The following is a 27,967-nucleotide window of genomic DNA, read 5'->3' as shown; positions in this document are numbered from 1 at the left end:
GGATTTTTGTCCTCTAGAGCCATATGTTCGAAGCACTGTGAGACGTACTGTAACAAACATCAATGAGGAGTTGGAAATCAATGATAAAAGTTCAAAATTACCTGCAATATCTTGCAACTCTTTAAGAGTAGATTGTTCTTGTCCATTTTCTCGGATATAATGGACTACCTTCACCATTTGGTCTGAAATATCAATATCAGCATCCAAGGGACGTCCTAGGGAACATGGATTATAAAATTGCGTATGTCAATGCTTGTGATATTTGGCACCCGTACAAAAAAACAATCTTGATTCCCAATTCTGCTTTTTTTCGATTTATTATTTTAGCGATTCGAATGAAATATGTTGTTAAATAAGAAAAGTGTCGACAGATTCACCAGAGACGTGCATATGGGATGGGTTGCTGGACTATATTCTTCTAAAAAATATGTGCACTACTGATTCTTTTCCTCTTATATTAGCAAAAGTATGTAGGCCATTTAATGGCCGGTTAAAAGTTGTACAGTACGTCTGTCCGTTCTGTGGCTACGGGCTACGGGGTATCCGTGAGAGGGGAAACTATATTCTCTCGATGTTTTTCGTAAAAATTTAGACGACGCCTCCCATCAATAAAAATTCGACCAATTTGCAAGTAGCCAATAAAATGAGTGGGCGGAGCGATTTGCGGTGACGTACTCGTCAAGTCGACGTATAAAATATATTGCTGTTTATTATATTATATTATATATTGCAGCAGATGAACTGTATCTTGATATTTTGTTGAAGCGGCAACAACATCGCCGGTAGAGCTATTGTACTAAAAATGTAAAGTACGTCTGATGGATCTGTGTCTATGAAAGGAATGCGGACAAAAAACATTTAAATAAACAGCAATATATTTTATACGTCGACTTGACGAGTACGTCACCGCAAATCGCTCCGCCCACTCATTTTATTGGCTACTTGCAAATTTGTCGAATTTTTATTGATGGGACGCGTCGTCTAATTTTTTACGAAAAACATCAAGAGAATATCGTTTCCCCTCTCACGAATACTCCGTAGCTACAGAACGAATAGGCGTACTGTATAGGTACCTATAATCATAAAACCATAGAGTTAAAAATTAAAGATAAAACACAGAGGGGTTTCCGTTTGAAAGAGCGGAGAAACATCATATCTACAGTACATCTGCTGGATCTGTGTCTATGAAAGGAATGTGGACAAAAAACATTTAAATAAACAGCAATATATTTTATACGTCGATTTGACGAGTGCGTCACCGCAAATCGTTCCGCCCACTCATTTTATTGGCTACTTGCAAATTTGTTAAATTTTTATTGATGGGACGCGTCGTCTGTTTTTTTTACGAAAAACATCGAGAGAATATCGTTTCCCCTCTCACGGATACCCCGTAGCTACAGAACGGACAGACGTACTGTATATATAGTTTTGACTTGCCTCGTATATACAAAATATAATTATTATAATTTAGAATTATTAGTTATAAACAAGACACTCATAATGTAATACTTCCAGTTGAAAAATATCAATAATTTGCATTTAAAAAATTGGCGCCGGGAGGCACGTATAGCCGCCCATACTAAAATATGATAATATCTCGAAAACTGCGACTTTGACTGATTTTGATGTTATTACAAATTTTGTTGCAAATATTATTCCTAATCTCAATTTGAAAACCGCGTTTCGCTAGCTACTGTAATTTTGGTTTGGTTGTTACGATTTTTTTAAACTTTTAACCCCCTCCCATACCCACTTACCAACCCCCCACCCCCACCAAAAACTAATGGCCAGATTCTCGTGTGCCACAGTATTTTTGTGCCAAATTTGGTTAAAATCGGTTCAGCGGTTTTGGAGTTATCGTGTTACAGACAGACAGATAGACACCATGAAAATATTTTGTATTTAGGCCATTTATGACCCAAATAACTCATTTTGAGTGAAATTAAAAAAACTTTTTTTTTGCCGACCTTAATACCTATTGGTATGGTCGGCTAAAAAATATCGAATATCGAATATAGAATGCAAATATCAATAATTTGCATTCTTTTAGAAAATTTAATCTAAAAATTGCAATATTTCAAAAAACCCTCTCTTCATTACATTAGGACATAATCGATATTTTTGGAATGGAAATTTTGTGACAAATTCAATCAATGTTTCGGAAAGAGTTCTATTTAAACAACTAAAGATATTTAAACTCGGTTAGGTTAGGTTGTAGTTGAGTTTAAATATCTTTGTAAACAACACTACAATTTTAGTCTAAAACTATGTTGAGTCATTCTGTATATCTATGAAAAAAAAAATTACAATGTAAGCTAAAGTCTGTTCAGCCAGAAGATACTACTTGACAGTGACAGTTAATATCTGTCATTTTAATTTACGGGTAAATTCAATGTTCTGTCATTTTTTTGATGTCGTCTGTCGAAATATTCTCTGGCTTGTTGGGTAGACAAACGATCTTACAAACAAAATCGGATGTTTGATTTTTGACATTTGCCTGAATTTTCTAACATTTTTATAATTATTTTCTGGAAAATTTGAAAATTTTTATAAAAAAATTGCCATAAACCAACAGCACAAAAAATTATATAATCACGCGATCTCCAAATCCAAATACCATTATACATACTTTTTTGTATATGTGTTAAAAAAAACATTAGGCTTTTTTAATTAGCTCTAAATAATATTTTTCCTACATTAACAGCTTTAATCTTATTACCACTTAGAAGAATAGGTATATACAGGGTGGCCATGCAAATCTATCGAAAAATATTCTAGCTATCTCTTTTGCTACAGATTTAAAACTAAACAATTTAAAAATATTTTTAAAATACATAATTGTGAGTTATTGCTCTCTCATTGAAAATCTTGATGCATCATAAATTCACAAATTAATTCATGATGCATCAAAACGATTCAATGATAGAACGATGAGAGACTTTTTTCATAATATGTATTTGGCCTGAGTGCCTGAGGACTTGGTCTGCGCATAATACCAAGTGTGTGGTATCAAATTATTCGTAAAAAAATGTTTTTTTCCAAAAAATATGCTAATGAGCCACTCTCGTTCCATTTGAAAAAGTTGAGTTATAATTAAAAATATGATTTGGGCATCTTTTAACTGACCCGGACAAGACGCTAAAAACATTAGTTATAGACGATCAAATATATTTTTCCAAAGTTCCTTGATTAAAAATTAGCGGTTTTAACATAGAGAATGTCAAAAGTTGACATATGATATGTCATTCTATTCAGTGTCATTTTCTATCGAATAAATTAAAAAATACCAAAGATGCTATTTAAAAACCAAGAGTTGTAGTCATTTCCGGTGCAATAGTAAGGGACCGAAAACAATTGAATACGTCAATCGAGGGGTAAACCGCAGAGGGAAAAGTGTACACCGTAATTCCTTTTACTCAAATAATTCCTCAGAATTCCTCGTAATTCCTTCGGAATTCCTTGGAATTCCTGGTCTTCAAGGTCAAGGTCAATCATTCAAGGTCTTCCTTGGAATTCCTTGGTACGAACTCGGTAACTCTTTCAGTCTGAACCAGCGTTGCCACCTCGGTTTCGCAGTTCCGCTATGAATTTTCTGGTGATTTTATAAATGTCTAATGTCTCTATAAGTACTAGATCTAACAATAAAAAGTACTATTACGAGATTTACGTTTTTTTAGTTAAATTTTAGGACTAATAGGGGATCATGAGGTAAAAATACTGGAAATATGTCGGCACTTACTTATTAAAATTAATTTTTCTCGGGATTTTTTGAAAATGATAGGTACCTAGTTATACTCGTATCTATAGGAAGGGAAATTAATAAAACTTCAGTTGCACGTCATAATACGATCACCAGTAAATTCCATAAGATTACGCATGGTATCATTGATGAAGTGCACCTAAAGTTGTATTAATTTCCCTATAGTATATACCTAGGTATTATTCCGAGGAAATGAAAAAATCAACTTTACACTTTCTGAGTACTGAATAAAAAAATCTTATGAGGGTTTCTTAAAAATAGTTATAGGTAGATCGTTATAAGTAGATCTCTCGGGGGTGGTTCGGCCGTACTATTGGAACATATTTTAGATATATAATCGAGGGTACAATATTAAATTAAAAGAATATCTAACCTGTAGATATTTGATATTGGGAAATTTTGGAAGCGAAAACGAAAAACGGATAGCAAAAAATCGCCTGCAAAACGTTTTTCTTTAAATTTAGTACTACCTATTATAGTATTCATGGTTTACTAATGTTCGTTAATTTTTTATAAAGCTGCTTGTAATTCCTCTTAATTCCTGTGGAATTCCTCTAAATTTCTAAGGAATTCCTTGGAATTCATTGGAATTCTTACGGAAATAATTGGAATTCATAGTAATTCCTATGGAATTCCTTGGAATTCCTCGTAATTCCTTGGAATTCCTGTAGAATTCCTTCATAGTGTACACCATAATTCCTCTGCGGTTTACCCCTCGACGTCAATCAATCCTAATTTATGTCATATACTAACATACAGTACATCTGCTGGATCTGTGTCTATGAAAGGAATGCGGACAAAAAAACATTTAAATATACAGACATACATATATTTTATACGTCGACTTGACGAGTACGTACCGCTAATCGCTCCGCCCACTCATTTTATTGGCTACTTGTAAATTTGTCGAATTTTTATTGATGGGAGGCGTCGTCTAATTTTTTACGAAAAACATCGAGATAATATCGTTTCCCCTCTCACGGATACCTCGTAGCTACAGAACGGACAGACGAATATATATAGAAATAGAAAAATACATGTCTTTTGACTGACCTTATATACAGGGTGGTCCGGAAACTTCGGCAGCATATTCTGCAGATCAAAATAAGTAAAAAAGTTCCTATAAATGTATGTCCTAAAATGCTTAGTTTCGGATATACAGGGTGTAGAAGTTTAATTTTTATTTCGATTTTTTCCAAATTAATTTCTGCAGTAACGTCAATATTTGGATGAAATAATAATAAAAATGAATTGGTGTCTGGGAGTTTTTTGACATGAGAAATTTGATTTTGATGTCCTACTAGTAGAGGGCGCCACCTACATATTTTTTAACTGGTTGAAGAGTAATAACTTTTCGTCCGTACCTGTATAAAACTACTGAGTAAAAAAATATACATTTACCACGTTTTTTAAATAAAAAATGTCTCTTGGTAAAAATTGCTATTTACGAGTATTGGTTTTCTAGATATTTGGAATCGAAATTATCAATACCTGTCATCATTGACATAAAATAAACATGTTGACTAAATAGTTATTAGATTAGACTGAGATCATAAATTTGAAAGTTTTTGTGCCAAAAGTTCAACAGAAACTGTTTTATCATAATTCTATTGCAGAAAAATTTATGATTAATTTAAAAAAATAAAAATTTCCCAAATTTATTATTGCAGTGAAATAACTATCTACTCAACGTGTTTATTTTTTGTCAATAATGACATTTATTGACTATATTCATTCTAAATATCTTGAGAACGGTTGCTCGTAGCGATTTACAAAGAGATATTTTTTGCGTAAAAAGTTGCAGAGATGTATATTTTTCCCTCTGTAGTTTTATATAGGTACGGACAAAAAGTTATTGCTCTTCAAAAGAGTTAAAATATATGTAGGTGGCGCCCTCTACCAGTAGGAGTCATAATGACATCAAAATCAAATTTCTCATGTCAAAAAACTTCTAGACACCAATTTTCATCCAAATATTGACGTTACTTCAGAAATTATTTTTACACCCTGTATCTCTAAACTACACTTTAGGACATACACTAATACGACGTTTTTTACTTAATTTTATCTGCAGAATATGCTGCCGAAGTTTCCAGAATACAGTTCGGACCACCCTGTATAGGTTCATACCTAGCAACGATAAATCTTTATAAATAGTTCAAAAATTACATATTTGTTTCTTTGAGGTTTACTCTGAAGAATAACAATGTCGAAAGAACCTAAATATTTCTGTATTTACAATAAACATGTCTGACGAAAATGCACATGTAGTACAACGTTTTGAAACGATCGTCATCAGAGCACATGATAGAAAAACACAGCAGGGGGTTATCAGTATTATAATACAGAAAACAAATTTAATTTAAAACAAATAAGTGAATTGTGCAAACCAATAACTATCAGATTTATATAGAGAGGAGCCTACAAATAATATGGTCAATCCTTCTCAGACCACTGTACGATAAACTATTGAGTATTTGGTCTTGTTATTCTTATTCTAATATAATTTTAGTTGATTATGTCTAATTCTCACAAAGAAAGTACTAATTCTGTAAATGTTAATGGTAGTAATGTTGTGTATGATGTTGCTGAAGGCTCTGTTGGCTATGAAAAACGAAAAAATAGGGGCGCAACATCATCGGGGTTAACTCACGAATGTGGAGTTTTTGGGGCCATAGGCACTGGCGATTGGCCCACGCAACTAGATATAGCACAGATAATAGCATGGGGTTTGGTTGCTTTACAACACAGGTGAGTACCAACTACTGTCTTTTTTGATACTACCTAAATAGGGCCCTGATCTTTCATCTTCGATTATTTGGAACCGATTATGCTATATCGAAACTGATAAGAGATTTTTCTTCTTTTAATTTTTGTTTAATCCATTATGGTGTCAGTTTATAAGATTATATTATTATATTATACGATATAGAACCTTTCAAAATTCAACTTCAAAAGCTCTTTACTAAGCGTAATTTTTATTTAAAATACAGGGTGTCCCAGAAATAAGTGCAAGTATTTTAACTGGTAGCATAGTTCAACCCCAGAAACACGCCTATGAGGTCTTTTTCGCGAAAAATTTTTTTTTGAAAAATCGAGATTTTTTGAAAATTTTTTTGGATTTTTTTTAATTTTTTAATTAAAAAACATAATTTCTTGATAATATGGCAACATAGGTATTAGATTAAATTTACAAGTAAGAAAATTCAAAAAAGATCGAGGGGTTCTCAAAATTTTAGCTTAGATTAAAATCATTTTTTTTTGGAAATTTTCAAAATAAAATAACTCCGTTATTTTGGACTTATTTGAAAAACGATAAAGAGAAAATATGTTTTTTTTATCGAGATCTACCACCCCTTAAAATACTTGCACTTATTTCTGGGACACCCTGTATAAGGAGGTCCGAACTGTATTCCGGAAATTTTGGCCAGCGTATTCTGCAGATAAAAATAAGTAAAAAAGTTCTTATAAATGTGTGTCCTAAAATGCTTAGTTTTGGAGATAAGGGTGTAGAAGTTTTATTTTTATTTCAATCTTTTCCAAATCATTTCTGAAGTAACGTCCATATTTGAATGGAAATTGGTATCCGGGAGTTTTTTGACATGAGAAATTTGATTTTGATCTCAATATGACTCCTGCTGGTAGAGAACGCCACCTACATATTTTTAACAGGTTTGAAGAGTAATAACTTTTCGTCCGTACCTATATAGAACTACTGAGTAAAAAAATATACATTTACGACGTTTTTTACGTAAAAAGGTCTCTTGGTAAAAATCGCTACATAGCATATGATTTTAAGGCCCATTTTTTAACAGTACACAGGAATAGACCCACTTTTACAGTATTTTTTTTAATTAAATATTGTTAATTAAAGTATTAAAAACCGTATTTTCTGTAAGATATTGTCGTATTTTTTCTCTTTAGAATTTACTGTCGTACTTGAGATGCCCCGGTATAATATTTTCTCTATACCATTTTGAAAAAAAGTCCAAAATAGACGAGCTATTTTACTATGTAAAATGTAATGGTTTAATTCACTTGACTCGTTCAAACGCACCTTTACTGTGAATTACACTATAGCCAATATCCAGCGAAAAACCGGTGGTTATGGTTTCGGTAGACAACTAACGTTTAAAGCATTATTTATCTGTCAACCATAACTATCGGTTGTTCGCTCGAAATTGGCTTATTCAACTATATTTGGTTAGTTCAATTATTTTTTTAATATGTCTTTATTACCCAAATAATACTTGATATTGTATCCAGAGGTCAGGAATCGGCAGGCATAGTTACAAGCGAAGGAATCTCATCCAGACACTTCAACGTGGTCAAGGGTATGGGCTTAGTTAATAATATATTCACGGACGATTCAGTGAGGAGATTGCGTGGCAGCTTGGGCATTGGCCATACCAGATATTCTACGTCGGCAGCTTCGGAGGAAGTCAACTGTCAGCCCTTTGTAGTTCATACTTGTCACGGAGTACTGGCAGTGGCCCACAATGGAGAACTTGTCAATTGCGACAGTCTAAGAAGACAGGTAGGTATCTACAGTTTATAGACCTTATGTTTTATTTGTTTAGTCAAAACGTACCAAGTTAAACCTTATTTAAATGTTTATATTTTGTGAAGTACCACCTTTACTCAAATTCGATATTTATTGAGTAATTCTCGTATTTTAAGTCTAATACTCCGCCTAGACATAAATTTTTACTTTAGTCTTACTTGTTCGGCCAAAATGAATCAAGTAAAATGTTTACTTTATTACTTTTTATCTACGCACACATGTTTTATACTTGATTCGTTTTGACTGAATAGCCACAGAAGAAGAAATAGAATAGCTTTTGGGCTTCAGTGTGTATCAAAAAGTGTACTCTACCGGGTGCGTCTCAAAAATGGCTCACCCCTATAACTTTTTTATTTCTTCAGATAAAGAAACAAGATTTGGTATGCTAGTATATTACATAAATTAGGATTGATTGACGTATTCAATTCTTTTCGGTTTCACAGAAAATAACTGCAACTTTTGATTTTTAAATGGAACCCTTGGTATTTTTTACTTTATTCGATAGAAAATGACACTCTGAATAGAATGACATATCGTATGACAACTTTTGACATTTTCGCTTAAAACAAAATTGTATTTTAAATTTCAAGCTAGAGTCCCATGGTTGTGTTAAAACACTAATTTTTAATCAATGAGCCTTGGAAAATATAGTTGATATTCTAATGTTTTTAGTGTCTTGTCCTGGCCGTTTAAAATATGCCCAAATCGTATTTTTAATCATATCTCAATTTTTTCGACTAGAACGAGGGTGGCTCATTAGCATATTTGGACAAATCATTTTTTACGAATAATTTGGTGCCACACACTTGGTATTTCGAGTCAAATTATCGTTATGAATCGCATGTTGCAATTTCAAATAAATAACCATAATCGAAAATGTCAAAAGTTGACATATGATATGTCATTCTATTCAGAGTGTCATTTTCTATCGAATAAAGTAACATAATACCGAGGGTGCAATTTAATAATCAAAAGTTGTAATCATTTCCGGTGAAACAGGAATTGATCGAAAACAATTGAATACGTCAATCAATCCTAATTTATGTCATTTACTAACATAAATCTCGAATTTTTATCTGAAAAAATAAAAAAGTTGTATTTGAAATACTGTAGAAAAAAATATAGTGTTGACACATATGGCATTTTGTTTTGACTTAGCCTGTATATATTGAACTTATAGTGATTTTAATATGATTTATTAAAAAATCGCCATTATAAAATATTTTTTAATCTTGGGAGAGCTATACAGGGTGAGCCTTAAATAAGTGCAAATGTTTTCAGGGCTGGTAGATCTCGATAAAAGAAACATATTTTCTCTTTACCGTTTTTCAAATAAGTCCAAAATAACCGAGTTATTTACTTTGAAAATTTCCAAAAAAATGATTTTTTGCTTAAATTTTCAGAATCACTGGACTGAACTAAAAAATTACAAACTTTCAAAAAAAAATTACGTGAAAAAAACCTCATATAATCGTGTTTTTTGGTGTTGAAATATACTACTCCTAAAAATATTTGCACTTATTTAAGACTCACCCTGTATAAGTACAGACAATTTAGTTTACTCTTTATTCTTTACACCTTTTTATGGCTTTAGGTGACAAAAAGTAATAAAAAACCCAACAACTAATTATTTTTATCTGTTGTAGCACCCGATATTACTTTATTCTGATAATTTTAATTTTTTATACTAATCTAAATCACTTACCATAATTAATTTGCCTTAATTTTTTAATAATATTTATTTTGTAAAAACAGCTAATAAAATAAAATATTTGTCGAAATATTTTTTTATCATAAAATGAATATTATTAATCAAATTTAAATTAATTTTGTCTTTAATTTTCGACATATTAGTTGATTTCTGATCTTATTTAGATATTACCATTTTAGTGTAAAAAGAAGTTAAGGTCCCTGTTAAAATTTACCCTGTTAAAAATTATTATGTAAAAAAGTGGACTAAAAATCAAACAGGAAACTTCATATAATCATTTTGGTGATTAGTAGTTCACCCTGTATATGATATTAATAATATATTTATACATAGTGCATCTCAAAAGCCGCTCACCCCTATCACTTTTTTATTTTTTCAGATAAAAAAACGAGATTTGGTATGTTAGTATATGACATAAATTAGGATTGATTGACGTATTCAACTGTTTTCGGTCACTTCCTGTTTCACCGTAAAAGACTACAACTTTTGATTTTTAAATAGCACCACCGGTTTTTTTTACTTTATACGATAGAAAATGACACTATAAAGAGAGACATAATATCATATATATATATATATATATATATATATATATATATATATATATATATATATATATATATATATATATATATATATATATATATATATATATATATATATATATATATATATATATATATATATATATATATATATATATATATATATATATATATATATATATATATATATATATATATATATATATATATATATATATATATATATATATATATATATATATATATATATATATCATCTTTTGACATTTTCGTATATGGTTTATTTGAAATTGTAACATGCGGTTCATAACGACAATTTGACACAAAATACCAAGTGTGTTGTATGCTTTCTCCAAATGTGCTAATGAGCCACCCTTGTTCCACTTGAAAAAATTGAGATATGATTAAAATATAATTTGGGCATTTTTTAACCGGGCAAGACAAGGCACGAAAAACATTAGATGATCAAATCTATTTTTCTGAGGCTCCTTGATTAAAAATTAGTGTTTTTAACACAGCCACTAATCTAAATTGAAATTTAAAATACGATTTTTTTTTAAAACGAGAATGTGAAAAGTTGACATATGATATGTCATTCTGTTCAGAGTATCATTAATTATTAGTAAAACAATTGAATACGTCAGTCAATCCTAATTTTTGTCATATATTTAACATACCAAACCTCGTTTTTTTTTATCTTTTTTTGAGACGCACCGGGTATTTATTGCGGTTTTCTCTTTTTGGTTCTCTAAACCCAAAAAAACAAGTATTAAAAATAAATAATCTCTATAATAATATAAACCCCATTAAAATATTTAATGGGGTTCAAGTAAATAAGTGTTGTTTATTGTGTATTTGTATCTTTCTAATATAATCTAATATAATTTTCTTTAAACAAAATATCTACGAGGTAAAAATTAAGTGCTTATATTTCAATAATATTTATCGAATTTGAATAATCTTATTATTTAGCAGAAAAAGTCTGTATATACTTGTTGATATGTACCCTTCAAATACAAATATATTTTGACAAATTTGACAAAACAAACAAACAAAACACAAATCAATTTCTAAAAAAAATATCCTCATTATGAAAATAGCAAATATATTTACAGCAAAACAATAAATATTATTTGGTCTTAATATGAACAAATATATTAGCGAAAGTATTATTAAAATGCATTGGTTTAAGGTATTGGAACATGGAGTAGGCCTTTCCACTCACTCAGACAGCGAGCTCATAACCCAAGCATTGTGTTTGAACCCTCCGGAAGGTGAACCAAACGGTGAACCCGACTGGCCTGCCAGGATAAGGCATTTCATGCAGCTAGCTCCTCTCAGTTACTCCTTGGTCATCATGCTGAAGGATAGGATATACGCAGTGAGGGATCCTTACGGAAACAGGCCTCTGTGTTTAGGAAAAATGCTTGCTTTGCATGAATGTAAGTATAAAAAATAGAGAAAATTATCAAAGCTGAAATAAGTTCTAGAAATTTATAAAAAGTATCTCCAGTCCAGTGTCACAGTAGGTACTCGTGTTTTAATGGAACATTGCATTGCATAGAAACATAGACCCTTAAATATTTCAAGATAGCAAATAAACATCCTTTTTTAAAATTAAATGGCACTAGAGTAGGAGAGCGCCGGGAGGGTTTGGACAATATTTAAATAAATAATTATGACATTGACATAAGTGAGAAGTAACTAAATGTTTGGTGTGAGATCGATTGACTTACACATCTTACATACATATTCCTTTATTTCATTCAAAAAGTATTACAACGTCATGAGTGACAGACACATATACGTACATATGTAATATGTCCAAACCCTCCCTCATAACCGGGAGGGTCTGGACGAAAAAATACATAAGCATGGTTAGCGACAGCAGGAAAATTTTGCTATTCGTTTCGAAACTGCTGGACGTAACTTACGTTGTTACTCCGTTAGTGTATCGTTAGACGTGACCGACATGCCCAAGAAACCATCTGTTTTTAAGATACATTTATTTGATGAACAACATTATTTTTAAAGCAAAAACGAGCAAAACTAATATCTACAAAACGATGAAATCAGCATAAACTGTACTCGGTAAGATCGATATTGAAATAAATCATATCTGCATATCGAGCAGATCGGTCTGTCAAAGCATTCGGTAGTTTCAATATCACTTCGTCGTATGACACCAATGCTGGAGGCTCCTCACTAAATCTAAAACGGTTGGAAGCAACTTGCTTTTTCAAAAATTTTACGTTGTAGCCATCCAGGACAACTTCTTCTATTTTAGCGGCATAATGTCTAACTGATTTTTTTCCAAATACTTTACAAACTATGAAACTCTGGACTTCAAGTTTTGTAAGGTCCTCATCTTCATCATCATCCTGTTCCAAATCCAGGTCTGAGGACGAATCTTTGTGAATGACTTCTTCCTCATCGGAAGAAGAGTCGCTCGTAACTTTTTTCTTTGCCTTCTCTATATTCTTCAGATCAATTTCTGATCTATTTTTCTTTAATTTTTTCTGTGCAATTTCATCGCGTTCTGGAGTATAGGTCGCCACTATGGATTTTCTTTTAGAAGGACCTTTTCTAGATGCTTTTCGTTCTGAAGCTTTTGGATATGGTCTTATTTTGGATGGCGATACAAAATTTTGTTTGTGATGGTCGATTTCAGCTCGAGTTTGGGGCTCCGGTAATGGCTGTGCAGAAGAGGTGGATGGTAATGATGCATCTACATTTTTTTCTAAAACCTTATTTTCTGTTGGAGGTGCTACTCTGTCTGTAACAAACGAGCAAAGGAAATCTTCTTCGCTGAAAATATTTTTATCAAATGGCCAAATTCCAGTGCAACGGAATCCAGATTTTATGTTTGAGGGAGTTGCAGATCGATCCCAAGCTATCATGCATATTGCTGCCAGGTTATATATCGACAAAGTCTGTCCTGGATGAGAGAGCATCCAGTCATCTGCTCCTTGGTTAAAATATCTTTTAAATGGGCCGAAAATAGTCCGATCTAAAGGTTGCAATTTGTTAGATGTGTGGGGTGGCAGAGTTAGGATCGTAATACCATTTTCTTTGCAGTAATCAATTGCAGGAACAGATAAATGGGATTCGTGATTGTCCATTATGAGGATGACTTGACGTTCTTTAGAACATCGAACATGAGCTACGAAGTGTTCTAAAACACGTAAAAAATTATCCGAGGTCATCCATCCAGATGAATGAACTAAGCCGGTTGCGCCATACTCGTCAGGAATACCACTTAACATTCGATGTTTGTCAAACTTTTTCCTTGAAAACACCCACACTGGAGGAAGTGCTATTCCATTCGCTCCAATGATGCCTACTTGCGTCACCAGCTGTCCTCTTTCACGTGAAGTGACCTTACCCACTTGATGCTGGCCTTTCGTCGCAACCACTTTTTACGTTTTTTGAACTGTGGTCACACCCGTCTCGTCCAAATTAAATATGTCTGATCCAGTAAATTCGTGCCTCTTCAGGACCTCCTCTAACTTAGCTTGAAATGCCCCAACCGTAGATTTGTTAAAACTGGAAATTCTCGCTAAACTTGTGTTTTCCGGAGTTCTTATAGACAAATGGGGTTGTCGATTTAAAAAACCCGTGAACCAATCCTTTCCAGCTAATTTATTTGCTTTCCAAGAGTCTGGAACTTTAACGTGATTTTTTTCCGCAAACTCATATGCTAATCTGCGCGTTGCCTTTGGAGTTAAACCATGGTACATATTCGAGCAAGTTTTAAGATAACAGGCAAGTGACGCTTCTAATTCATTAGATAAAACTTGACATGTAACGAAATGTGGAGAAAATGAAACATTTTCAATTCCAACGTCCTTTGCTTTTTTGACATATAATGCCAGGGTTGATTTTTTCACATTATGCTCTTCTGCGCTTTTCCTATAGGAATACTTTCCAGACAAAACATCTTCTGTTGCGACTTTCATGTCTGCTGAACAAAAGGTCCTGTCTGTCAACCTTTTGTACTTGGAAGGCATTTTTTCTGTAACAATTTTATACTTGCGGGACGGTTTGGACAGGTGTCCAAACCCTCCCACAAGATGGTTCAACTAATAACGTTAAAAAAATATTGAAGGATGTTTATATATCTTAAAAATAACAACAAACTTTTACTTGTAAAGCTTACCTAATACTGCAATTAAACCCGCAATTCAAAAAACACAAAACAGTTTGTTAAAAGGCACAGTTTAAACCTATCAAATATTAGAACGAACACGTGGAAAAATGTGAAAATGGTGATGCGTCGAAACGGAGCGACTAACCTGCTTCGCGCCGCGTCTAGACAAGCACTAAGGATATTCAATTGCGCTTCCGGTTAAGTATTTGTTTTGAATTGCTTCCCAATTAGGCGGCAGTTTTGAATGTGTCCAATGCCTCCCCCTGTCCAAACCCTCCCGGCGCTCCCCTACCAGTGTTTGCGTTGTTTTTATTTTTGCGGGTGCCTCTCAAAAGTGGCTCACCTCTATAACTTTTTTATTTTTTCAGATAAAACAACGAGATTTGGTATGTTAGTATATGACATAAATTTTGATTGATTGACATATTCAATTGTTTTCGGTCACTTCCGGTTTCATCGGAAATGACTACAACTTTTGATTTTTAAATGGCACCCTCGGTATTTTTTTACTTTATTCAATAGAAAATGACACTCTGAATAGAATGACATATGATATGTCCACTTTTGACACTTTCGAATATGGTTTATTTGAAATTGTAACATGCGATTCATAACGACAATTTGACTGAAAACCCAAGTGTGTTGTATCAAATTATTCGTAAAAAAATGCTTTTTCGAAATATGCTAATGAGCCACCCTCGTTCCGTTTGAAAAATTCAGATATGATTAAAAATACGATTTGGGCATCTTTTAACCGACCAGGACACGACACTAAAAACATTAGACTATTAAATCTATTTTTCCAAGGCTCCTTGATTAAAAAAACTTCACTCTAGATTGAAATTTAAAATACAATTATTTGTTTTTGAGCGAATATGTCAAAGGTTGACATATGATATGTCATTCGATTCAGAGTGTCATTTTCAATCGAATAAAGTAAAAAAATACCGAGGGTGCCATTTGAAAATCAAATGTTGTAGTCATTTCCGGTGAAACAGGAAGTGACCGAAAACATACGTCAATCAGTCCCAATTTATGTCATATACTAACGTACCAAATCTCGTTTTTTTATCTGAAAAAATAAAAAAGTTATAGGGGTGAGCCACTTTTGAGACGCACCTGGTACCTGGTATACCAAACGCATGAAATATGCATGTGAACAGTAATACCAAACGTAATACTAAGTACAGTAATATTATATTATATTACATACTGTCATACTACTGTTATTGTACTAATGTGTGTAAACTATTAGTATTAAAAACAAGGGTATTATATTGCTGTAGTATTACTGTTCATGTGCATGACTTTTATGTATTATTTGCGTTTGGTGATGTATTTTGGAGGTGAATAAACTGTAGGTACCCATGAAATTGATTGTTCCACAGATTTTTGTCGAAAAATTAAAAACTTTTGGGTTCAAAGAAAGTGCATTAAAATTTACATTCTCTAATAACAAGAACTGCATTTATTCAATTGGAAGTTGATTTCAAATATCTCATAAAATATATAGGGTGTCGTTTAAAAATATAATATCACTTTCGGTTAAATTAGAAGTTTTACCAGGCTGGTATCAACCTAGACACATACAGTTCATATAAAATAAACTTCTAATCACGTGATAAACCGGCACAATCTGACCGGCCCAGCGTTGCCCACATTTATATATTTTCTTTTAATTAAAATATTTCAAGAAACAAAAATAAATTATAATATATAAACAGTTATTATTTACATCAATTAAACTCACCTTCTTAACAGCACTTAAGGAACATAAAGGGCCATTACTACCGCTTTCCCGTTCAAAATATTCTAATAAAGTTGCGAGGAGATATTGTACACTTCGCACTAAAAGAGATTCTAAAAAGAACAATGTTCGACCAAGGTCTGCTAGTAAACATTTTTAAGCTTAAAGTATCACACAACTATTTATTTAAACCAAAAACTCATAACAAAAAACTGAAGTGTCAAAACGAATGACAATGTCAGGAAATAAATAAATAAATGCGGCAACTTGACATTTTTTACAGCAGAGCTGTCACCTGAATCCCCAGCGCAAAGTTTAAATTCCACTTAGTCAGCACCGTCAGCACGGCGCCGAATATGTCCATGTTTGCCAACAATTAATTTAAAAATCGCGCCCTCGATGACGTAACTAAAAGTTTATTTGATATGAACCGTAGGTACCGTAACATATATTACCACAAAGTCATGCTCTTGCTGCAGCTTCATTACAACAGGAGTACCACTGACTGTATTAAATATTTACACCACCTTGTTGAACTCCTGTTCTTGTTTCCTTACTTTGTGTCAGTGTCATCCTGACTATAAAGTATCTCTTATAAATATGACACTCTTAAAAACGTCAGTAATAAGAATGGGATATTTTATTTATAAAATCGGAACAAATTGGGACAATCCCGACATGATCCCGACTAAATAGGGACATCTGACTAATTCAACTCTATTTTTAACAGCACTAGCAGGAGAATGCGACGAGAGCAAGGAAGCAGAAGGATGGGTGGTCTCCTCCGAATCTTGTGGTTTCCTATCCATAGGAGCTCAATACGTTCGAGAAGTATATCCAGGAGAAATAATTGAAATGACCAGAAACGGAATCAGAACCATAGACATAGTCAGAAGAGCTGAAGGCGTACCTCAAGCCTTCTGCATCTTCGAGTACGTCTACTTTGCCAGAACGGACAGTATTTTCGAAGGACAGATGGTTTATTCTGTGAGACTACAATGCGGAAAGCAGCTGGCTATAGAACACCCTGTAGAAGCGGATGTGGTTAGTGCAGTACCGGAATCTGGCAACGCAGCAGCTCATGGTTTTTCTCGACAGGTAATATTCTTCTTCTTCGAGTACCGTCTCCTAACGGAGGTTGGCCATCATCATGGCTATTTTGATTTTATTTGCGGCTGCTCTAAATAATCCATTCGACGTCATTCCATACCATTCTCTAAGGTTCTTCAGCCAGGTCTGCACCGACTATTCTTATTCTTAAATCTAAGTTTATATCTCTACTGCAAAGAAATTTCTTTAGTTTTAAAAAAGAATTTCTGCCTATCTCAATCCTGGACCTTATTTCTTGCAGTTGTTCGGCAGTCATTTATTATCGTGCCCAAGTATTTGTAGTGTTGGACTTTTTCGATTGGCGTGCTGTCTTTTTATATTGAAGCACTTACATTTTGGTCTTTTGTAATAAACATGCATTTTGCTTTTTTCAAATTCATATTCAGCCCATATTGTTTGCACGATACATTTATTCTTTGAAGTAGGTTCTGCAGATCTTCACTATTGTCTGATTTGTCTGTCATTACTACTGCATCGTCAGCGTATCTGATATTGTTGATTCGTTGATCATTTACTTTGATTTCCTCATCTGCCTCTTCCAAAGCTTCTTGAAAGATGGCTTCACTACATTGAAAAGGAGGGGAGACAAGATGCATCCTTGACACTTGACACACACCTCGTTGTATTTGTATATTTTCAGAAAAACCATCATATAATCTGATCCTAAGACGGTCCTCAAGACAGGTTCGCTATCAATCTTATGTCTCGACTATCAATACTCGACTACTATAGGTATATTACCACAGAGTATTCATTAGATCATCAAATTTAGGTATCGCGTTGTTTGCATAAAACTTAGGTAGTCTTAAGCTTGATTTTCATGCATTCGTTGTCCGACGATACGTTGATACGATATTAATTTTATTGGTAGAATTTAAAGACTTTGATTGGTTAGAAACGGTTAACCAATCGAAGTCTTTAAAATCAACCAATAAAATTAATATCGTATCATCGTATCGTCATATAACAGATGTATGAAAATCAAGCTTTATACTGTAAATCATTCAAACATATTATAATATATATTTTTTGTTCTTCTTTAGAGCGGCATATCATTTGCTGAAGTACTCTGCAAGAACAGGTATGTCGGTAGATCTTTCATCCAACCAAGCAACAGACTGAGACGACTTTTGGTAGCCAAAAAGTTTGGAGCTTTAGCAAATATGGTAAAAGGCAAACGAATTATTCTAGTAGACGATTCTATAGTCAGAGGAAACACAATTGGACCCATTATCAAACTGTTACGCAATGCTGGTGCAACTGAGGTAGATAACTTTATTTTAAAATATGTTGTAATGACTTAAATTGAATGTAATTATGCGCAGGTACACATAAGGGTAGCCAGTCCGCCTCTGAAATATCCTTGTTACATGGGAATTAATATACCGACCAGGGAGGAATTGATTGCTAATAAATTGAACTCAAGGGAATTAGCTAAACATGTTGGTAAGTTTAAATTTTTCTAAGAAATTTTTTAATTTATATAGGCAACCCGTTAAACCATGAATTTAGTGTTTTATTTATTGCACTATGTATTATTAGTTGCATATAATATATGGCATAACCAATGACTAAAGAATATAAGGACATGTAACGCCCCTATATGGGCTGCAGCAGAATTTGTGACCTTTTTTTTTCTTTTGGTGGCAAACAATGAGTCATCATTTGGTCACCAGCGACAATTTTAGCGATTTTTAATAGTTTGTGTGTAGTAAACTTTGTATAAACTTTATTACAATCGTGATTAGTTGTTCAGCTTTCAAGTGTAAAAGCAGTAGCGATAAGAAAGAGCCAGGAGTTACGTTTCATAGGTAAATAAACAGTATACTCCAACTTTTTACCGTTTTCTTATTGAATTCGATAATTATTCTTCAATTCCAATTAACATCTATATGTACTTGATATGTGCTATACGTCGATACTCGTTTTGTACCTTTTGTTAACATTTCAATATGTTTTTTTCGTAATTACTTAGGATGATACACCATAGGCGTAGTCAAAACAATTATCAAAAAATATAAATATTGCTTCAAACAGCTAGGTTAAGAAAAATATGTGCTACGGCACTGTTTGGTGTCATCGTCACAATTTGCTCTCGGGTGTTATTTGTCCTTGGATTCTTTAGTCATTGTGCATAACAATGACTAAAGAATATAAGGACATGTAACGCCCCTATACGGGCTGCAGCAGAATTTGTGACCTTAAACGCCTTTTCTTTTGGTGGCAAACAATGAGTCATCAGTTGGTGACCAGTGACAATTTTAGCAATTTTTAATAGTTCGTGTGTAGTGAACTTTGTATACAGTACGTCTGTCCGTTCTGTAGCTACGGGGTATCCGTGAGAGGGGAAACGATATTCTCTCGATGTTTTTCGTAAAAAATTAGACGACGCGTCCCATCAATAAAAATTCGACAAATTTGCAAGAAGCCAATAAAATGAGTGGGCGGAGCGATTTGCGGTGACGTACTCGTCAAGTCGACGTATAAAATATATTGTTATTTATTTAAATGTTTTTTGTCCGCATTCCTTTCATAGACACAGATCCAGCAGACGTACTGTAAATTTTATTACAATGCTGATTAGTTGTTCAGCTTTCAAATGTAAAAGCAGCAGGGACAAGAAAGAGCCAGGCGTTACGTTTCATAGGTAAATAAACAGTCTGCTCCACCTTTTTAGCGTTTTCTTATTGAATTCGATAATCATTTTTCTGATATTATATCTACTTGATGTGTGCTATAGTCGATGCTAGTTTTGTACCTTTTGTTAATATTTTAATACGTTTTTTTCGTAATTAATTAGTATGATGCCACCGCCTACACCATAGGCGTAGTCAAAACATTTATCAAAAATATAAATATCCCTTCAACTAGCTAAGTTTAGAAAAAAAATATGGCCACGGCACTGTTTGGTGCCACGGTAACAACTTCGGGTATTATTTGTACTTGAATTCTTTAGTCATTGATGCATAATATTGTGCGACCCTTTTAAATTTTGATTTTACATTGGTTTTCCTTCTAGGGGCTGACTCTTTGGAGTACCTCAGCGTTGAAGGATTAATTAGAGCTGTCAGATCAGATCTTAAGACTAAAAGTACGTCAAAAGTAGGCCACTGCACGGCGTGTCTTACCGGAATTTATCCGGATGGTGAACCCATTAAAAATCCAGAATTAGATTGGTAAATTTATTATATTTTAAACTGTGATTTTAAGTTGTAATGTTCAGGAAGTGGTCAGCACACAAAACTGCCATTGGTAATAATTAAATCACCAAGTAAACTATGATATTGTATAGAGTTTTCTTGGTATAGGAACTAGGATATTTTATAATTTATTTACGAAAAATTGTGTGACTTAAGAGTACGTGAGATGTTTCTATTTTGTAACCTTATGATATTAAAATATTTATTTTTATGTATTTAAATATTTATTTTTACAAACGTAATTTTTTTTTACAATTACCATTTAATAAAACAAATTATTTTTGGTATGTTTACTTTTATTACAATTCCCAACATGTTACAATTTAGTCAACAAATATAATAACTATAACGATATGTACATATAATAAAAATCAGTAGACTAATATAAAATAGAAACGTTATTTTTTAATTGTTTTTAGATTTCTTGATATACAAAAGAATATTATAAAACCAAATTTAAACTAACACTCTTATATACACATTGACACAATATCAGCCTTAATTTTTTGCACCTCTACTTGCAATTGCTTCAATATCATCAATTTCTTTGGGACACCTTCTGCTTAATACAACAGGGCCGTTGACTGTAATCAAAATGTCATCTTCTATTCTAACTCCTATACCATGGTAGTCTTTAGGTATTTTTGATTTTTCACTAATATAAATTCCTGGTTCGATAGTTATGACCATACCAGGTTCGATTTTAATGTTTCTGCTTATTGATGAAGTGTCATGTACGTCCATGCCCAAATAATGAGATACGTGATGAGGACACAGCTGATAAGCAGCCTAAAAAGTTTAGTTCTATCTTTATACTATTAATTTCATTGATAACTTTGCCTAATAAAGTGATATGATAATCCAACCAACAATACGAATCCTAACCGAATATGACCACCAATGTTGCCAAGTACTTGATCTTAATTTTCACTACATTTTAATTAAAGTGAACGTTAGTCAAATCATCTAGAAATATTTTTACTATTTTTTTTTCTAAATATTTAAATATTATTATTCTACAGGGTTGGTCACCACATACGACACGGAGTGTTGTGTAGCTAAACAATTAGATTTTTACAAATTGTACCTTTTCAATTGATACCCTTGCAGAAAATGAAGCCTTAAGGCATTTTTATCAAAGTTTTTAATACTAAACATTTGCTGAAGATTATTTATTGATCAGATATTATGTTGCAATATTAAAAATTATACTATCCTATACAGAGTGTCCAAAAATTTATATTAAATAATTACTAGCTTTAAACGGCAATAACTTGTTTAATTTAAATGGAACACCATGTATATTTTACGTGAATCAGATGCACAATTTAATGGTCTATCAAACTGTATTATACAATTTTTACCTATCTCATCAAGTTTTTGCAGAAAATGCATTTTCTTATAATTTAGACGTCATTTATCACTATATGATATACAATATGGAATATTGACATTTTAGATTTTTTAAAGCAATATATGTACAAAATGTACAGGGTGGGTCAAATTCGACGCTTTTAAATGGAAACACCCTTTTCTATAGGAGATAGACAAAAACTAATATCGGTGTCTGGAGCTCAATTTTTGTCAAAAACATGATGGTGATAACCGCATATCGATATCTGTTACCGTTTCGGAGTTACGGGGTGTTTTCCAAAAATATGCACTTTTAACAAATCGCTGTAATTTTTTTGTTATGGAAAATTTTGTATTTTTATGAAAACATTTCCAAAGCACTTTTAAGCGTAGAATTTAATGGTTTAAGTATAATTTTTTTAAAATTAATAATTTAAGTAATTCTCTAATTTTTTTAAAATTATTAATTGTAAAAAAATCATCAACATAAAATTTGATTTTTTATATGGGACACCCTGTATATTTTTAATTTATTGAAAATAATTTAAAATTACCTATCCAAAAATATAACACACTTGATATTTTGCTCGATTCCTCTTCGAGATATAGAGTATATAAAAATTCGCCCGCTTTAAATGAGTAGACTTTGAACGACAAAATGCAAAAAAAATCTAGCTGTGAGCATCAATTAAAACGAAAATAATATTTGCTATGAGAGATGCAGAGTTTTATAACTATTTAAAATATATTTAATCAACATCAACACACTTAAAGTATATCTAATAACAAGAAAAATAAATAGCAAACCAAGATATGAGATTTTGCTATAGGTGTTCGACATATCGACCGTCTTCTGTTATGGACAGACGAGGCAGTTTTTGAACATTTCTCGCGGAATTCATTAACTAAGTGGGAGTGAAAGATACCCTCTCATAACTGCTTAGTATTTCTAATTCTTGTCTAGATTATACGGAAGAATAAGGAACCTTTATTTTTCCGCAAATATATCGATAGGATTAGATCCATGGGCACTAAGTCAGGCGGCCTCGACGGCCAAGGGCTGGAATCTTGGTTGGCTATTCAATTATTCTTGAAATTGGATGCAAACATTTGCTGATAACTTCGGCGATCAGAGGCGGTGCGTCGTCTTGCTGGAAAAATATGTTTTCGAGTTCCATTAAGGGCATATCATCAATAAAGGGTCCAAAGCATGCTAGTTAAAAGTGGCGAACTTTTAAAAATTCTGTATTTCTAAGGGGATTATAACAAAATATCAAGTGTGCTATATTTTTGGAAAGGTAATTTTAAATTCTTTTCAGTTAATTAAAAATATAGAGGGTGTCCCAAATAAAAAATCAATTTTTCTGTTGATAACTCTTAAATTATTAATTTTAAAAAAATTATACTTAAACCATTAAATTCTACGTAAAAAGGTGCTTTGGAAATGTTTTTATAGAAATACAAAATTTTGGATAGCAAAAAAGTTACAGCGATTTGTTAAAAATGCACATTTTTGAAAAACACCCAGTAACTCCGAAACGGTAACAGATATTGATGTGCGGTTTTCACCATCATGTTTTTGATGAAAATTGAGCTCCAGACACCGATATTAGTTTTCGTCTATCTCCTATAGAAAAGGGTGTTTCCATTTAAAAGCGTCGAATTTGACCCACCCTGTACAGGTGGTAAAAATAATATTGCAAACCCATTTGTTTTTGTTTCATTTAAAAAAATACAACTATAATATTTTTTACTTATCTGTGACACTCTGTATCTTGTAAAAATATTTTTAAATTGTAGCTCTAATAGATCTTCAACGAACTCAAAACTTAATAAATTATATATTATATATATTATAATTAAAAAAAATAATTTGTAAAAATCTAATTGTTTAGCTACAATACTCCGTGTCGTATGTGGTGAACAACCCTGTATTTTGTTTAGAAAAATATAAGATATATTAATCATAATTACTTTTAATAAAGTATTAGATTTACATTCCCACTGAATTTTATTCAGTGACATTAAACAAACCATCTAAAAATGAAAATCTCAAAGAATGCAAAAATGCTGATGAACTATTATGTGTGAAAATGCGTTAATAACTTTTAATACTAACTAATATAATAAATAATAAAAGTCAATGTATTAAGTATATAGGTAATAACCTATAACTTAACTAGTAACTGGTAACTAGTAAAAACTGAAATATTTAAATATTATGACATTAAGTCACGATGTCAATAACTAACGATTAAAATAAACGGTAACTGAGACGGCGTAAAATAAAGTAGGCGAACAGTTCTGATTTTTGCCGTATCGAGCGCTGCCGTCGTCTCTTAAAATATTGAATGAAATGCCCCAAGCCTATAATAAACAATTTACTCAATAAATCTTACCTTCATTATATAACTATCTGAAGGCTGAACACCTACAAGTCCAATTTCTTGCAGTTTCCTACCAAGCAATAAACACATACACTCGAAAAGCATATCTAGAGTTGGCAATTTACTACATAAATTAATCAGTTCTTTTTGTACTTCTAACACTATCTGATAAATCTCTTTCTGACAATTTGTAAACTTTCCATTTACAGGCCAAGTTCTCGTTATATCACTGGCATATCCATGATATTCACAACCTGAATCCAGTTGTAATTATAAAAAAAAATATTATTAAAATATTTAGGATTACCAGCATCCATAAGAACCATTTCATTTCCGTACACTAACTGATTGTTGTTTATGTAATGTATTATGGTAGCTCTGCTTCCTCCAGCTACTACTGGAGGGTATGCTAAAAATTCAGCACCTCTAGCTCTACATTCGTAATCGACTTTTGCAAATAACTGATTTTCTCCTGTTAAAAAATACCAGTTAACAATATGCCATAAAATTTTTTGGCAAATTTACCTATTCCCGGTCTAGAGTATTCCATGGTTTCTGCTATAGCTTTTGAAGCAATGTCACAGGATTTTTGCATTAAAGCTATTTCAGCTGTGCTTTTATACAACCTTAGCTTGTGTATAAAATTTCTAGGCGATTCAAAATGTTTATTACCACATTCCTTCAAATAATCTCTCACTATATTCGATGTCTCAGTACTGACATTTGATTCAAGATCATACCTTCAATAAAAGTTAGAAAATAGTCTAAGAAATATTATCAATTTTAGAAATATACCACAAATTGACCACAGAGCTAGATTTTCTAAATGAGTTTATAAAATTAGGTAGTTCACTAATGGGTAAGCTCTGATCCACTCCAAAAAAGTCAGGTGCGTCCTCTGGATGAGTCCTAGGCCCATCCCAAAGTTCTGCATGGCTATCTTTGTCCCTTGTAAAGAGGGTGGTTCTGTGACCGCTATAAAATACATTTATTTATACAAGAGAATAAATAAGAGTTTGTTAAGAATACCTTGGACTTTTTGATGTAGTTATTACAACACAAGTATTAGGTTCTTGGCAGCCAGTTAGATAGAGAAAGTCTGAATTTTGGCGAAATATATAAGGTATTTTATCAGACATAAACTGTTTATTTGCCGACGGGATTATTATCTAAAAAATTTTTTAACATTATTTGTGATCTTTCTGGTCACATTTAGACTCTATACCATATGACTCTTTGACGGAGCATTACATTTAAGGGCGTACTCGGATATCGACTCTACTAATTTTTGTCTACGATTTTGATATTCTTCTTTTTTGATTAAAGGAGTCACCTCGTTTTCCCCTATTAAATGTGGATGAGTGTACTGTGTCGGTTGTCCTAACGTTTTCTTGCTACTTAAATCGCATTTTACCTTATTTCTAGCAGCTTTTGTACAAAAATTTTTAGTCAAATCTATATAAATAAAAATGAAGCTTAAAAATGATAGAATGTAGAATTCTACATTCTAAAAATGATAACTATTGCATATATATATTTAAAAGTTTTACTTACTTATTCCTAGATGTAAAAATAGTCTATTCTTAAAAGAAATCATATTTTTTTTACGATTATATCACAGAAATTTGGAAGAAAAGCCAAAGAATTTTTTATGACAAATTTGTTATGACATTTTTCAAAATCCAGCCGGTTATTGTTTGTTATTTTGATATAAAAAATAAGGTATGTATTCGATAATTTATGTCTGAAAGTTATTTACTTTATGAATTATTTTTAGGTTTTATGATATTATATCAAATAAATTATAAATATCTTTACAAAATTTCTAACCTAATTTTTTTTAAAAATAAATTATTTGTATGTTTAGTTGCATAACACTTTACACAACAAAGAATTTTGAGTTGCATATGAACAAAATTCATTATAACATTTGATTATAACTATGATTATAACCTTACATTTTAAAATTTAAAAAGTAAATAATGTGATCGGTATTTCATAAAAAGTCCAATCTATTTTTTTTAAAAGAAAATGTCCCAAAAAATTCATATTCGTACTGCTTCCGCTTCGAGTAGAGTGAGACCTTTAGCAACAACTGAAAAATCATATAAAATTTTTACCCCCGGTGAAGTAGTTATTAAAGAAGCAAATACAAATTTTGTAAGGTAGAATCTGTTGCTTTATGTATTGTTTAAACAGTTTTATGTTAATTTCGTTTGTTAGAGGACACGGCACTTATGAGGAAAACGGAGATCTTAAAGCTTCAGTTGCAGGTGTCAAGGAACAAGTAAATAAACTTATTTCTGTTAGACCTTTAAAGAGTCGATATAATGGCCAAGTTGGAGAAGTTCTTGTTGGTAGAATATCAGAGGTACAACAGAAACGTTGGAAGGTAGATACGAATTCTAGATTGGATTCTGTTTTAATGCTGTCTTCTGTAAACTTACCTGGAGGGGAACTGGTAAAAAATAATATTTGCCATTTAATGTTGGTATTGATTAAAGATTATTTTAGAGGAGGAGATCAGTAGAAGACCAACATATGATGAGGCAGTATCTTCAAGAAGGTGATTTAATTAGTGCAGAAGTTCAAAGTATCTTCTCAGATGGTTCACTGTCACTACACACTAGAAGTTTACGTTATGGCAAGGTAATAATTTTATATATTTTTTCTTGATTTGTTGATGTTTAATTTTGTTTGTCAGTTAGGACAAGGACTTTTAATAAAAGTCTTTCCTTCTTTAGTGAAAAAAAGCAAAATTCACTTTCACAATTTACCTTTTGGCGTGAGCTTGATACTGGGAAATAATGGGTATATTTGGATTAGTCCTCCAACTGATAATACTGATGATAACGTTGGGGGTTTTGTACAAAACTTGGAAGAGGTAATACTAGTTTTACAATAAAAGTTTTCCTGTATTAATAAAGCAATTTAGGTCATATCAAAGGATATAAGAGAAGCAATGGGCAGAGTCCGTAACTGTATATTAGCATTAGCTGAAAACAAAATGATGCTATTTGATACCAGTATTGTTTTTGCTTATGAGGAATCATTGAAGTATTCAGTTGCCGAGCTTTTGCTACCAGAAGCTATGGTGGATGTTGCATTATTGACTCAGCACAGACTTTCCATGTTAGATGATTATGAATTTGAGTAAAATATACTACAAATTTTTTATTTTGTTATTATGATAAGGATTAATAAATATAAAATGTAATAAGATAAGGATTAATAAATAAAAAAAAATTATAATGTTATTTTAGATTTTTTTTTCTGTTTTAAAGTTATACAGGAGGGTGACACATTGTTCTGCAAAAGCTTTAATCAGGTTTCTGGTTTGAGATTTTCACTATAATGTTATTATTTAATATTTGCGGGTAGTAGTAGTAGTGCATAATTTAAAAAATATTTTTGCTACTATACAGAACCATTCAAACATT

At 32.1% G+C, this 27,967-nt stretch overlaps 3 protein-coding genes and 1 long non-coding RNA gene across 5 annotated transcripts; 2 read left to right on the top strand and 2 right to left on the bottom strand.

Moving 5' to 3' along the window:
• Positions 1–9: 9 nt before the first annotated feature.
• LOC115884611 lies at positions 10–8,130 on the bottom strand. Its single transcript, XR_004050580.1, has 3 exons — positions 8,000–8,130; positions 102–215; positions 10–47 (listed from the first exon to the last, which is right to left on the bottom strand). It is a non-coding gene; the product is annotated as an uncharacterized LOC115884611 (long non-coding RNA).
• On the top strand, positions 6,106–21,074 carry LOC115884608 (amidophosphoribosyltransferase-like). The gene is made up of 7 exons (XM_030903242.1): positions 6,106–6,511; positions 8,027–8,297; positions 11,773–12,022; positions 17,208–17,575; positions 18,631–18,852; positions 18,913–19,033; positions 20,607–21,074. Exons 1-7 carry the CDS (start codon positions 6,279–6,281, stop codon positions 20,765–20,767), a joined length of 1,626 nt encoding a protein of 541 aa, XP_030759102.1. The 5' UTR covers positions 6,106–6,278; the 3' UTR covers positions 20,768–21,074.
• On the bottom strand, positions 21,066–26,421 carry LOC115884609 (xaa-Pro aminopeptidase 3). Of its 2 annotated transcripts, none has more exons than XM_030903243.1 (8): positions 26,082–26,421; positions 25,753–25,982; positions 25,557–25,696; positions 25,323–25,502; positions 25,053–25,267; positions 24,835–24,999; positions 24,540–24,781; positions 21,066–21,576 (listed from the first exon to the last, which is right to left on the bottom strand). In XM_030903243.1, the coding sequence occupies exons 1-8, from the start codon at positions 26,122–26,124 to the stop codon at positions 21,286–21,288; spliced, it is 1,506 nt and encodes a 501-aa protein (XP_030759103.1). In that variant the 5' UTR covers positions 26,125–26,421; the 3' UTR covers positions 21,066–21,285. The 2 variants fall into 2 exon arrangements, with proteins under 2 accessions (XP_030759103.1, XP_030759104.1); XM_030903244.1 differs by having other exon boundaries at positions 25,753–26,002; positions 26,082–26,197.
• A 42-nt stretch (positions 26,422–26,463) lies between these two features.
• LOC115884610 (exosome complex component RRP4) lies at positions 26,464–27,771 on the top strand. Its single transcript, XM_030903245.1, has 5 exons — positions 26,464–26,692; positions 26,751–26,988; positions 27,042–27,176; positions 27,232–27,411; positions 27,463–27,771. The coding sequence occupies exons 1-5, from the start codon at positions 26,559–26,561 to the stop codon at positions 27,682–27,684; spliced, it is 909 nt and encodes a 302-aa protein (XP_030759105.1). The 5' UTR covers positions 26,464–26,558; the 3' UTR covers positions 27,685–27,771.
• Positions 27,772–27,967: the final 196 nt, after the last annotated feature.

The sequence above is a fragment of the Sitophilus oryzae genome, unplaced genomic scaffold (genome assembly GCF_002938485.1).
Source record: "Sitophilus oryzae breed Bouriz unplaced genomic scaffold, Soryzae_2.0 scaffold_302_pilon_pilon, whole genome shotgun sequence".
NCBI lineage: Eukaryota > Metazoa > Arthropoda > Insecta > Coleoptera > Curculionidae > Sitophilus > Sitophilus oryzae.
This window is presented reverse-complemented; position numbering and strand designations above follow the sequence as displayed.